The following is a 14,733-nucleotide window of genomic DNA, read 5'->3' on the forward strand; positions in this document are numbered from 1 at the left end:
GCAGCAAGCCAGATCTGTTCTCTCCCATTACCCATCAGCCCTCTCTAATGGGAGACTGACACAGTCCTGTGATTCTGTTCTGAGTTGGACTCGAGCAGAGAGGGGAAGGCAGGGCAGTACAGGGAAGGATAGAGCAGGGAGGGACTCCAGGCGATACCAGAGGGGCTCAAGGAGATACCAGAGGGGCTCAAGGAGATACCAGAGGGGCTCAAGGAGATACCAGAGGGACTCAAGGAGATACCAGAGGGACTCAAGGAGATACCAGAGGGGCTCAAGGAGATACCAGAGGGGCTCCAGGCGATACCAGAGGGACTCCAGGCGATACCAGAGGGACTCAAGGAGATACCAGAGGGACTCCAGGTGATACCAGAGGGACTCCAGGCGATACCAGAGGGACTCAAGGAGATACCAGAGGGACTCAATGAGATATAGATGAGAGATGGTGGTAATTATTTATCCTGCTCAGCCCTGGTTGGACCAGCAGTCCCCCATCCCTCCCTCCCTCCACTCCCTCCACTCCCTCCCCTTGGGAACAGATGACTGTGACCTCTGGTTGCCCTGTGCTTTAGGAGTGTGACTGCTCCAAGTGATGCACATCTGAATAACAAAGGGAAGCTGGCGGACAATTTGCTTGAGATCATCGTCTCTGCTTGATAATAGTGTGTATGCTGTCTGTTAGTGGGCCGTTTGAGACAGTGCTGGAAGTGATGCGGGCGCACAGCTCATAACCCCACCCCCCCAGCCCACATCTAAATGTCAGGGGGTGATTCCATTGGCCGCCGTCTCATGTAGGGCGCATCAGAGAGCGGCATAGTAATGGATGTTTAGGGAGTCAATTATCATAACCCCCTGGCTAGATAGACTAATATACACAGGCAGTTTGTATGGATATGAAGAGGTCCTTTTTAGTATTGATGTTTAATATAGTATAATCACATTCTCTGTGAACCACTATGCCTGTGCTATGGGTGTGCCAGACACGGTCTCTGTCAGATACTGGCTAAGCCTTTTGAAACAAGTCTATTCTAGTTGCAGCTGAGGGAGTGTGTGTGAGACAGAAAGAAACGGTCATATTTGTTGTATTTCTGTGATCTACTACCCAACTAACTGTCTCCCCAACAGGCCTATTTTATTTTTTCATTTATTTTAGTTTCTATTTAACCTTTATTTAACTAGGTAAGTCGTGTGATGGGATGGATGTGACGGGATGGACATCTGCAGAGAAAAACACTTGTTCTCATGATTCGTGTCTCCTCTACAGTTTGCCAGCATTTCATACAACAGAAACCAGGTCTCTCTCAGTCATTCAGGCCAACTGGGGAAATGTTGACCTTGTCTCTGCCTTCTGTAGACTTCTGTAGACACGGTGAGATTGTCTCTCAGAGGGAAGTCCGTTCAGAGCTGTGTGGTGTGGACCTGTCTGAATGGGGTCATTTTGAGCCTGTGTGTAATTCTGAGAAACCCGGCTCTCCGTGCCACTTCTCAGTGTGTCTGACAGTCTGGGATTCGCTACGGAACTACTCCTGTGGTTTTAGTGGTGTGTAAAGAAAGACAGGATTCTCGCCGTGTTTCGGGTCATCCAGAATAAGTACAAATCAAATATAGCAAGGGGATTTGTCAGTAGCGCTGTTTTTTTATTTGTTCGCGGGGAACGCCTCGACTAACACTGCGTTTATCGCTGAGCGCCTCGGGCACCACGCTCCGCCACTTGTCTGTGAACACGGAGCAAATCAAATCAAATACAATGGTGCTTGTCACATGCGCCGAATACAACGGGTGTAGTAGACCTTACCGCAAAATGCTTACTTACAATCCTATTAACCAACAATGCAGTTCAAGACAAAGAGTTAATCAAATAATGATTAAATAAACTGAAGTAAGAAATTCAATGATGGAAACACAATAAAATAACAATAAAGAGGCTATATACAGGGGGTACCGGTACCGGGTCAAAGTGCGGGGGTACAGGTCATTTGTACATAAAACGTTACTGTTTAAGAAAACAACCTGAACTTTAAGGTTTCATTCGTTTCTAGATAGATAAGCCTTATTTTATTTCTACAGCGCATAGATAGGAAGGGTTCGGGGGGGGGGTCCTATTTGTTTTGTTGAGAACGCGTCAGTAGTTGGTGTCAAGGCGTGGAGACGGGCCGGGGAAGCACCCTGGCGAAGGGATGGCGACGGCAGGGGGCCAGGCATGTAGGAAGGCACCTGGAGCCGGCGGCACGGCGAGGCACGGTGTGTAAATACGCTGTCAGCCACTCTCCAGCTGAGTGGCATGAGCAGCCGATTAGCCGCTCTCGCACCGGTGTTCATGCATAATCTTACAGTTCCACCGTGCTCCCTCCGCCTCCGCTCCCGCCGACACCCCGTTCCCTAACCTGTTCCATCTCCCCTAATCCACCACCACTCAGATATACGCTCCCCTCGCCTCATCATCACACAGCCAAGCACTGGCCGGCCCGCCGGCACAATGCATATGCAAATACTCGACATAATACCTTGGGCCTTTTCCGGTGCTTTTGATATGTGTCCTCATGTCACCGATTCCTTTGCATTCTCTCTCGTCTCTCTATCTATCTATCTATCTATCTGTCTCTCTCTCTCTCTGTCTCTCACGCTATCTGTCTATCTATCTATCTATCTATTTATTTATCTATCTATCTATCTATCTATCTATCTATCTATCTATCTATCTATCTATCTATCTGTCTCTCTCTCTCTCTCTCTCTCTCTCCCTCCCAATTTAAGGAGCTTTATTGGCATGAAACACATATGTTTACATTGCCAAAGAAAGTGAAATTGACACTACAAAATGAACAGTCCACGTTACACTCACAGAAGTTCCAAAAGAATGAAGACATTTAAAATGTCATATTATGTCTATATACAGTTCTCTCTCTCTGCAACATTGCTATTTTAATCCATCTCAATAGGTCCTGGTGGTCTTGGGCTGTACAGAGATGGCTGGACGGGGTAGGGAGGCTGGTTAAAGTAGCCTTTCCTTTCGGAGGCAGCGTTTACTTGTAGCCTTGGAGAGTTGGCTCCATTCGTCAGGCGTCTGGGTCGATGGGGCGTCTCTCTACGATCGATGGCACGCCTCGGCGATCCCTCGCCTCCATTCTCCCTCGCTTCAATCGCTCGCTCCGGCCAGAAATGGCCCCTTACCCACCTCCCTGCCACACACACACACACACACACAAACACACGCACGCGCACGCACACGCACGCACACACACACACACACACACACACACACACACACACACACACACACACACACACACAGACACACACACTAGAATACACACTAGATGAGAACACACACAGCCGCCCAACCAATTTGTCTGTGCATGTCAAATCGCAATAATTAAGCATTATTGATCTCAGATTCAATTAACTTCATTAACGCAGGTCATGGCAGCGGCGAGTGGCGAGCGAGAGGAGAAGGGGAGGTATAGGATCTCATCAGAGGGGATCTGAGGGGAGGAGAGGGGAGAGACAGAGACAGGGGTCTGGTGCTATCTCATATCCTCCACGACCACACTGGCAGTGTCAGTTTAAGGCTGACACTGCCGTAAGCTAAATTATATCCTTCTAATGATATCATTTAGCAGATAGGCCTACTGCTGTATTGGAGCTAACTACCTCCCATTATGAAGGTGGGGTTGGGTGCTATATTTAGCATCTTTCATTAGCAACCAACTAGCACTTCTTTCCCTTTCCACCTTCCCCTCGACACAGAAAGGTATTCATGGTCCTGCAGGTTTTTTGCTCCTCTTCTCCGTTCTGACCAGGCAAAGTACGTTAACTCGGGGGATATTTGATTGGCTACCGTGATGATTTCATTCTTGCTTTTTTTTTTCTTTGAAAAAAAAAGAATGCTCCCATGGCACAGCCCCCGGAGAGAGACGACTAATCAAGTCACTCTCGTCTGATAAAATGTGTCCCGTGGTCTGTCTGACACCATCCCTCAAATCAAAACTGTGAAACTGATGAAGGCATGTGACTACAGACTCCCCCCCCCCCACCCCCAGACACACACACACACTAGACACACACACACAGTGTGTGTGTCATACATTCCACAGTTTCACTCCTAAACAGTTCTGTAAACATGCTGAAATAGAGTGCCTGTGTGGATGATTTGCCTGTGAAGTGATTATGTAATGATGATGAACTGTAGTCCTAACAGCATAATTCTTGACTAAAACGAACCCTTAGTGTTTGTATTGACTTGTATACAATCATGTCAACCAGAATTGACCTTTTATGGAAATAACTTTTTCAGAATAATTTGATACTCAGTTATAACAGCTATTGACTGAATGTATCAAATGGTAGGGAAGAATTAGAAGACTGCAAACAGTCAACAACAAAAGGAGTTATTTAATTGATAATTTCCCCTTAAATATCCCCAAATGATATACGGTTCATTAATTGACATTTCACCTGACACGATGTCAGATGGACATGACATATAATGGAAATACATTGGGGGCTCAGAGCTGGATTGTTTGGATATGGAATCCTTTGATACAGATAAATGTGTTATTTTGATAAGTAAACTCATCGTTCTGCGTTCCGGGGTCCCAATCCCAAAAGCACACATCTCTCCCCCCATTTCAAAAAGCCATTCTCAATGGGTCTTCTCTTTTAATATCCCACTGCAAATGAGATCAAACTCTCGTCCTCTCTGCTGCCAATTAATTCAGAGGTTATTTTCACTCGCTCTCCCTTCTTTTCCACCTATCCCGTTCTCTAATTAAAAGAGCACCTGCGTGGCAGAGCGTTTGGCTCTGCCTGCACCAGGGCTGAAAGCTCAATATTGGAACACACATCCACGGCCACTTTAGGGGCCCTGTGGCCTGGCGCCGGTCCAGAGGCCTGTGAGATGCTCCCTGTGTGGCCCCAGGTTTGAGGGCTTTCCAAGACCTCCCTCCTTCCTCTTTGCCTGTCTTCCCTCCTACCTCCATGTTTATTCCTGTCTTTCTCGCACTCCCTCTACTCTCTATGCCTTAGGCTAAAAGCTGAGGTTTAAGTAGTAGTTGTACGCGGTGTGTGTTGCGTTACATTCCGTCTCCATTTCACTTTAATGCGAGACACACGTAGACAAATACAAAATAAAGGAATCGTTCACAGAATCGCCTCCCTTTCTCGTTCAGTATCTCTTTCATTGTCTTCTCAGGCACACACACACACACACACACACACACACACACACACACACACACACACACACACACACACACACACACACACACACACAAATAACACACACACACACACACACACACACACACACACACACACACACACACACACACACACACACACACACACACAAAATATTGTTTTTTTTCTGTCAAGTTCAGGTCAAGGTTAGTGTTTCGGCTGGTTTGTTCACACTTGAGAGGGAGGCAGGAGGTTCAGTAGAAAAATGACTTGGCATTGGCACAGAGAGAGGCATATTCTTTTTGCTTCTCGCTGTATTTTCAGTTGCACATTTTAATTACATTCAAATCAGTGTTGTAATGATATTCTCAGTGAACTATACATTTATATTTAGTGCGGTAGCAAAGGTTTCACTGCAGATTTATTGGCGTAGGTGTTAAAATGACCCTCCCCCATGCCTTCCTTTCTCCGTGTGTGTTTTAATTACATTTAACAGCTTTATGTCTGGGTTGTATTTTGAGGAAGGAGATTTCACATGGGTGTCTGGCCTCGATGTGAGTGCTGTTCTGACTGCTTCCTGAGCAAAAGCATTGTTCTCTTAAACAGCTGTCGTTTTGGCGGATTCAGAACAGATGGCTGTGTGCGTGCGTGCGGGCGTGCGTGCATTGCGTTGCATGATCAGGGTTGCTGAGGGTTGTTGAGTTGTGTGTGGTATTGGATTACATGTTAAGATATCCCATCTTTTGCTGCTCCGTATTCCAAATGTCGCGTCTGTTCACAAAATGGCAGATGTCCGTTATAGAGGATGATGCATCTAAATGTAAAAGTGTATATTGTCTACTCCGGATACAATAATCGTGTAATCCCTAAGATTTATGTATATACATTCTTCAGAAACGTTATAACACGTTAAGTCGACATGCTTCCAAAATAATTGTCGGTAAGAATACGTTTCCTTCTTATCCAGGAGTTGTTAGACAATGCATAATGTTAAGTATACATCCTAGACACTAGTACACACAAGGTAACCGATTCCAACTTGCTGCATGCTGATGTGTGAGATTGAACATTAAGCAGCCCGCTTGTTCAGTTGAAAGGCTGCAGACTGCCTGGAGGCACAGTGTTTTTACTGCAGCGCAACGCCTGGGAGCTGCTGCGTGTTTCAGTGCATCTGTTTATCCCGCGGCACCACACTGCCAAAGGCAACAGAATGAGCCCCCTGGCGATGACAGAGATTCTTCCCCGTGTCTGGGCTGATGCAGTGTGCTCAGACCTTCAGTACCGCTTCGAGATGGAAGTCAGTGGTAACACTGCTGGAGCGTGTTGTGTGACATGGCTAGCAGGTTCTGGAGATAGCTACCCGGTTCTGGAGATAGCTACCCGGTTCTGGAGATAGCTACCCGGTTCTGGAGATAGCTACCCAATGTCAACAGATATAACTGTACCTTTAGAAGAGGCTGTGGCTTTCCCACGAAGTTTTAGCAAATGCTTTCCGTTCTTTTAACTTTTCTAACTTGACTTTTTATCAGAATGAATATAGGAAGGACAGTATAAGATATAGGTTGTCTTTGCAACGTTGGATAGTCATTTGTAAAAAAATAATAATAATAATCAAATAGACATATGAATGCTGTATATATATATATATATATATAAGTGACTGCTATTTTTTTTTGCTATAGCACTATAGTGTCCCGTATTAAAGCGGATATATAGGTTTCTTATAGATAATGTTCTGACTGTTGAGATATATTCAAGTGACCTTTAGGAGTTGTTGATGATGATAGAAGTTTGCAGCGACACACCATAGTCAGTGTCATTCTTGTCCTTAGTTTACATACCTGGACAATGTATGATGAACTGCTAGGAATCAGGAACGGTCAGGAATGTACAGAAGTAGCCCAATGTCCTGTCTATCATCTCTGCTTGTCTTCCAGCCCACTGTTTCCTGGCAGCCTCCATCACAAAATAATAGATGTGCGTATGTGTCTGCACAATGATAGAAAGTGCTTTTTTATTTGTGTGTTTCCATCTCACCGCAATCCACATTTGATTGTTTTAAACAGGAGGGATTTGAATATAAATTGAAAGCATACTCTCCAGGCTAAACTGTAAATAATAACTAAACTTTCTCATCTTTTGTAATTGAAGTAAATGTGTTTTGTTCGGAGAGATTTGTCATTGGAAACGTACATACATTCATTTTTATTTACGAATAGGCGAGCCTGTGCTGTGTAATGAGTGAAAATGCATGCTTAATTTAAATGGTGAGCGTGTCTGTTAAGAAATGCATTAGAGGCTGAAGAAGAAGCGTAAGACATATTAATTGACAGACAGGAACTGCTGTCTCGGAGGTTGATACAAGTAATTTATTACTTCAGAAACGAATGCCACCTCCAGAATGTGCTTCATTAATTTCAAATTTAGTTTTAATTTCAAGCTGTTGCCCCTTGAGAAGAATAAGGTGGCAAGTTGTGTTTGAAGAGGCATTTCCTCTCCCTCTTCTCTCTCTGTCTTTCTCCTTCTCTGCAGTAAAGAACAAAGGGGGTGGGAGGGAGGGAGGGTGGAACTTTATTCCATTTGGAAAACAATGTAAATGCAGTGGGGAAGTTGAAATGGAATTACAGCAACAGTTTATGATATGAAGTAGTCTCGTCTGTGATCGCTTTGTTTTTCTGAGATGGGAAGAACATTCTAGGGCTTTGTATTTCTATCAGCTGTCTGATTTGCAAGGCATCGCAAGAATGTCAAATTGGAGATCTTCATCATTAGACATGGTGGTCTTGTGGTAATAACAATCCTCTCTCTGTTTCTCTCTCTGTTCCCTCAGCGTATGCCCCTGAGGATGAGAAGGAGGCTGCCCTGCTCGATGAGGACCTGGAGGGGGAGGACTCTGCCGGGGAGGAGGAGCCTGCGGTCAAGTACATGTGCCAAGACAAGGACTTCCTTTTCAATGACCGGCCTGGTTTCCATGACTCCCCCGTGGCCGACTTCTCCGGCCATGAGTTGGACAATGAGTCTCACCTGAGTGAGTCCAGTGACCGCATGTCAGACTTTGAGAGTGCCTCTCTCAAAAACGAGGAGGAGGTCGTGAAGGTGCCCCTAACGTCCTTGTCGCCATCTTCCTCTGTCATGATGGCCACCACCACAGCTACAGCCATGGAGGATGGCGCCACCACCGGGCCAGACAGCCTGGAGCAGATGAAGGCCATCTACACCAGCTTCCTGACCAACTCTTACTGGTCGTCTCTGAACTTCAACCTCACCCAGCCGCCAGCGGTGGAGAAACCTCCACGTAGCCACAGCAGCAGCAGCAGTAGCAGTAGCAGCAGTTGTGGCAGCAATGGCAATGGTTACGACTGGCACCAGTCCGCTGTGGCCAAGACCCTCCAGCAGGTCTCTCAGAACCAGAACCGGCTCATCCACCCAGCAGCGGAGCAAAACAACCTATTCAGCACCGTGCAGCTCTACCGTCAGAGCACAAAGCTCTATGGCTCCATCTTCACAGGTGCTAGTAAGTTCCGCTGCAAGGACTGCAGCGCTGCCTATGACACGCTGGTGGGGCTGACTGTACACATGAATGAGACAGGCCACTACCGCGATGACAACCACGAGACGGACAGCGACGGCACCAAGCGCTGGTCCAAGCCACGCAAGCGATCCCTCCTGGAGATGGAAGGGAAAGAAGATGCTCAGAAGGTCCTGAAGTGTATGTACTGTGGACATTCCTTTGAGTCTCTGCAGGACCTCAGTGTCCACATGATTAAGACAAAACACTACCAGAAAGTGCCTCTGAAGGAGCCAGTGACTCCTGTGGCAGCCAAGATCTTCTCCTCCGCCCGGAAGAGAGCCCCCATCGAGCTCGACCTCCCCAGCTCTCCAGACTCCAACGGGGGCACCCCCAAAACCTCCCTAAATGACCATAATGACCCCCTACAGAAGGCATCCAACCCCTACATCACCCCAAATAACCGTTACGGCCACCAGAATGGAGCCAGCTATGCATGGCAGTTCGAGTCCAGGAAGTCCCAGATCCTGAAATGCATGGAATGTGGCAGCTCCCACGATACACTTCAGGAGCTTACAGCACATATGATGGTGACCGGTCACTTCATCAAGGTCACAAACTCTGCCATTAAGAAAGGCAAGCCCATCATGGAGTCTCCCCCACCGCCCGTCCCCACCATCTCTGCCGGTGAGGAGAAATTCCAGTCTGTACCACTGGCAGCCACAGCATTCTCCCCGCCTCCTCCACCCATACCTCCTCCCTCTAGTGTTTCCCCTGCCATGGCTGTGGAGATTAAGAAGGAGGAGAAGGAAGAGGAATGTATGCAGGAAACCACTAACAGCAGCAAAGACAAGAAGACCGGAGATGACGAGACAGAGGAGAAATTTGATATCTCCTCCAAATACTCTTACTTAACAGAGGAGGATCTAGAGGAGAGCCCCAAGGGAGGGTTTGACATCCTCAAGTCCTTGGAGAACACAGTGACATCAGCCATCAACAAAGCACAGAACGGTGCTCCCAGCTGGGGAGGCTACCCCAGCATCCATGCTGCATACCAGCTCCCAAACATCATGAAGCTTTCACTGGCCAACTCAGGGAAGAGCTCAGCTCTGAAGTACATGTTCCCCGGAGGAGAGATCCTGTCCCAAAACGCCAAAAACCAACCTCTGATCTCCCCGCCCAGCCGTCAGACCTCTCCTCTCCCCAAAAACAACTTCCACGCCATGGAGGAGCTGGTGAAGAAGGTGACTGAGAAAGTAGCCAAGGTGGAGGAGAAGATGCGGGAGCCGAATGTAAGGGCGTCCCCACTGAGACGAACCACACCCTCCCCCTGCAGCAGCGAGGCCGGGGAGTCAGCCAGAGGGGAGTCCCCTAAAGAGAGGAGAGGGTCTAAAACCCCAGAGAGCATCGGAGGAGGCAGCCACAAAGACTGTAACGGTGACACCAATATGAAGGAGTCGCTGGAGAATGGAATGGAGTCGGCTGTCAAATCCCCCATCTCTGCCTTGTGTGGCAGCACAGCCATTATTACAGACCACCCGCCAGAGCAGCCCTTCGTCAACCCTCTAAGTGCGCTTCAGTCCGTGATGAACGTTCACCTGGGTAAGGCAGCCAAGCCTGCTCTGCCGTCCCTGGACCCCATGAGCATGCTCTTCAAGATGAGCAACAGCCTGGCAGAGAAGGCCGCGGTCGCCGCTTCCACCCCAGCTCCGACCAAAAAAAACAACGAGCACTTAGACCGCTACTTCTACCACGTCAACAACGACCAGCCAATAGACCTGACCAAAGGCAAGAATGAAAAGAGTAGCTCCCTGGGTTCAGCTGCCCTGTCGTCATCCACATCAACACCCTCCTCTGTCTCCCCCTCCTCCACAGCCACCATGGCCAAGGCCTCATCTGCTGTGGCTTCATTCATGTCCAACTCCCCGCTGCGTGAGAATGCCCTGTCTGACATATCAGACATGCTGAGAAACCTGACAGAGAGTCAAGCCTCTAAGTCCTCCACGCCCACCAGCCTGTCGGAAAGGTCTGACATCGAGGGTTCCACTCAAGAGGAGCTAGAGGAGATCTCTCCAGCCCAGAAACGCAAGGGCCGGCAGTCCAACTGGAACCCCCAGCACCTGCACATCCTACAGGCCCAGTTCGCTGCCAGCCTCCGGCAGACTGGCGATGGGAAGTACGTGATGTCAGACCTGAGCCCCCAGGAGAGGATGCACATCTCCCGTTTCACAGGCCTCTCCATGACGACCATCAGCCACTGGCTGGCCAACGTCAAGTACCAGCTGAGGAGAACCGGAGGGACGAAGTTCTTAAAGAACCTGGACTCAGGCCACCCAGTGTTCTTCTGCAGCGATTGTGCTTCTCAGATCCGTTCCCCCTCCACCTACGTCAGCCACTTGGAGTCTCACCTGGGCTTCAGACTCCGAGACCTGGCCAAACTGTCTGGAGAGCAGCTTGTCAGCCAGATCTCACGTCACACCAAAAGCCTGTCCGAAAAACTGCTCTCCAACCACTCCAACTCTCACTCCCACGCCCACTCCCCGTCTCCTTCCCCTGACGAGGACGGCAGCAGCACCTCGTATCAGTGCAAGCTCTGCAACCGGACTTTTGCAAGCAAGCACGCAGTCAAGCTCCACCTGAGCAAGACCCATGGGAAATCCCCAGAGGACCACCTTATGTATGTCTGTGAGCTTGAGAAACAGTAGCACTAAGCTGTGGACATGCTGCACTCTCTCTCTCTCTCTCTCCCGTTCTCTCTTGGTCTATCTTTAGCCTTTCACAGACATTTCTTTTGAAAAAAGGACTAGAAACTATTAAGTGATGAAACTGCACAAAGATGCCATAGAACTACTGTTTAGTTTCGGCACATGGTTTCTGATTATCTTTAAGGTCGACTCACTCTGGCCCAAGAAGCTTTTGTTTGTTTATGCTCTCCTTTTTGCTGTTGTCACTGATGAAACATATGAAGGTTAAACAATATTTTAAAATGAAGTGGTATGTATTTGAAAGTTGTGTAAATTGGATTTGATTTCTTTATATTTTGGCATCATTGAGATGCGATAAGCTGCATGCATAAATTAAACAGTTTAGTTAAACATTTGGTAACTAAATCTGGTGCACTTTTCTTTTTTTTCTCTCTCTCTCTTTCGCTCTCTTTTTGTTAATGTGACCTTTATGTGCTGGTGTCAGTCAGCATCTGAAATTTAACCCTCTGAGTACGGCCAAGCACTTCTACCCGAATGATCCAAAACCCTTATCAAAGCAAAACATTTGAGATTGGAATTGACCAAGCTATTGTGTCGTTTGTAAGCTGCACAGTGAAAGCACTACATGTCCCTGTCCAACAGCCAATCTCTAAAGATGCATTGTACGCGATGCAAAATCTCAATCTGAAGTCGTTTACTTTGTTTAATCAGGGGCCTCTATGAATTCAGGTCTATGTAAAAATGTATATAAAAACATATATACTAATTCCTGTCTAAATTATGCATCATTTTTATATTTTTAATTTAAGAGGAGTATGACTATCTACTGGTGCACAATATATGAAGACATTAATGAAATTGTTTTGCACAATAGTTTTATAAATATGTTATTTAATCAAATGATATGAAAATAAGAGGAACAAAATTACCCAGAACTCTTTTATTTCCACCTCGTGCTCAAAGGGTTAAACCTCTAGTACAAGACAGTACATGTGCCGGTATTTGAACGTAAAAATATAAAGGTTGTACAAAAGATGTTACTGTAAGAAGTAATGAAGAATTCCACATGTAACCTCTTATTTATAAGCACTCTTGGTTGTCGTTTCATATCGTAGAATGCCTTTGGATTGGTATTTTCTGTCTAATTACTCTCCCACAATTCCGCACTGCAGCTTTATCTTTTTGGGATATGAAAGGTAACCATGGTTACCTCACCTCTGATTGACAGTTCTGCTACATTTTTGGCAGTTAATTTGCTAAAGTAACTGACAGCTGCCAGTGTACAGAAATCTTAGGTGTAAAATATTGGCATGTAAACAGCACAGACACTGTTATGCATTCTGTGCCGTGTTTTTTTGTTGTTGTTGTTGACAATGAAGCACCCATTATATGACTTCATATAACCTTTTTTTTCTACTGCAGCATTAAAGGAAACAGTTTTTTGCAATAACACTGTGTGTCGTGGCTCACGATTATGTAGGTGCTGTGAGTTTTCTAATGAGCACATTAAAAATGAAATTGTTTCTGGCGGGTGGTGAGTTTACAGTGAGTAAACAGTGAGTGGCAGGGCCCTGCAGAAGATGAATGCTGTCACACCATCATCCTGTGTGTTTCCACAAAGCTCTGCCTGGAGCGGGAATAGCCTATGGGCCAAATCAGGGGCCTCAGAGACAGACACCACCCAAACACTATAGTGGTGGCACCAGTATAACCATCAAGTGTGTGTGTGTCAGTCATACATTCCTCTCCATTCGAATGTGTTGGTCTACGTAGGAAAAGGGAAATAGAAACCACATACTGAATACTGAACAACAGGTAACTCCTAGCTGTTGTGATATGCCCTTCCCCCTCCATCTCGTTGACTGGATGTGGAGGATAATTGCATAAACCCTGGCACTAGCTGTCTCATCGTCACCATTTTATTCCCCGCTCTGTAATTAACCCAGACTTCCATTTTGTGTGTACAGTAGATCAACAACAACGAAAAAGAGGGGAGACCGTTGTTTAGGCCTCATGGAGGGTGACAACAATGCAGCAATGATGAGCTCATGGCTTTGGAGTCCTATTCTATAAGCAACGACAATTAAACGCAGTCTATCGGCACAGTTAGTTCGCTGGTTACAGACACTAGGCCCATTGCATCTCCATGAATCAGAACATTCACACACAATAGAGGAGGTGGAGAAGGAGGGATGCAGAATTGTTTCTGAACTGTTACTCTTTTGTCCTTCTGGTCTGTTCCCTTCTTTGAGCTGCTGAATATGTTTTGCGTCAGGGCCTGTCACCAAAACCACCTCACAGATAAACTCCTACACACAGTTATAGACCAACATCCACACACACACACACACACACACACACACACACACACACACACACACACCCTTCAGGAGCCAGGTAGAGGGACTTCATCCGTGGTGACAAGGTGCCGCTGTATGTGAAAATGTCAGCCTTCACAGCCGTGCCTGACGTCTGGCGCCGTATTTAAGGCTCTCATTAGTCGCAAAGAAAATACGCGTGAAATTGAAGTGTAAGAAAAGTATTTTCTCTCCCCTCTCACATCCAGGGAGCGCAGAGTAGGCTGGGCTTATTAAGGTTCAAAACAGGCGTGCAGGAGACAATGTGTAGCCAGAAGCTGCACACACACACACACACTCGCACTTATTCACTATGTATTCCCTACAATCCCTCAGACGACAGGCTTCATCTCTACATATAGATGTGTGGATGTACTCCGTTTAAAATGAATATCGAAACAACAAATGGTCATGTGTGCAGGATTTTGGATAAACTGACTTTTTTTTACATGGTGTGAGTGCTATGCCAAATATGAAAAGGAAATATCCATGTGAAATGAAAGGAATGCACTGGCTCAAATACGCTATGGAGACTAGCATATTACTTATGTTTTGGATATGTACCTTTTTGCTTGCACATTACTGCGCCATTGTACCCAACACAATGCAAACGTCGACATCCTCCTGGGAGGAGCGTACAGCACAGCACAGCCGATGTGCAACTTTAAGCTGCTCAGACTCCTTAATGTAGCGAGGTGTACCGCAGATTCAGATAGCTTTATCAGGTGTAATGTAATACGCCCTCAGTGGATCCACACTGCACAATGGATCCACACTGCATAACACAGACAAAGCCCTTACAACAGGCAAATGCGCACGTCTACAAATACGATGTGATTCTCCTTCCCAGCTAGCAATTCACTGTTCTTCTGAGGATGCTTTTAGGGCTTTCGAGGTTCTGAATACTGCTGCCCTCATTTCATTTGTTCAATTGAGTGTTCCTGAAACTGCACTACAAAAGCATTCCATGTAGTGAAGCCCCATTCTC

The 14,733-nt window shown here is 46.6% G+C and overlaps 1 protein-coding gene across 1 annotated transcript in view; it reads left to right on the forward strand.

The window, feature by feature from the left end:
• Positions 1 to 12,840, forward strand: part of tshz3b (teashirt zinc finger homeobox 3b) — a 33,563-nt gene extending 20,723 nt beyond the window's left edge. Inside the window, exon 2 of the mRNA XM_036980612.1 lies at positions 8,006 to 12,840. Coding sequence (XP_036836507.1) covers positions 8,006 to 11,388 — 3,383 coding nt within the window. The 3' untranslated portion in view covers positions 11,389 to 12,840. The remainder of the gene's footprint in view (positions 1 to 8,005) is intronic.
• The last annotated feature ends 1,893 nt before the right edge of the window (positions 12,841 to 14,733 follow it).

Source organism: Oncorhynchus mykiss, chromosome 6 (genome assembly GCF_013265735.2).
Source record: "Oncorhynchus mykiss isolate Arlee chromosome 6, USDA_OmykA_1.1, whole genome shotgun sequence".
Lineage (NCBI taxonomy): Eukaryota > Metazoa > Chordata > Actinopteri > Salmoniformes > Salmonidae > Oncorhynchus > Oncorhynchus mykiss.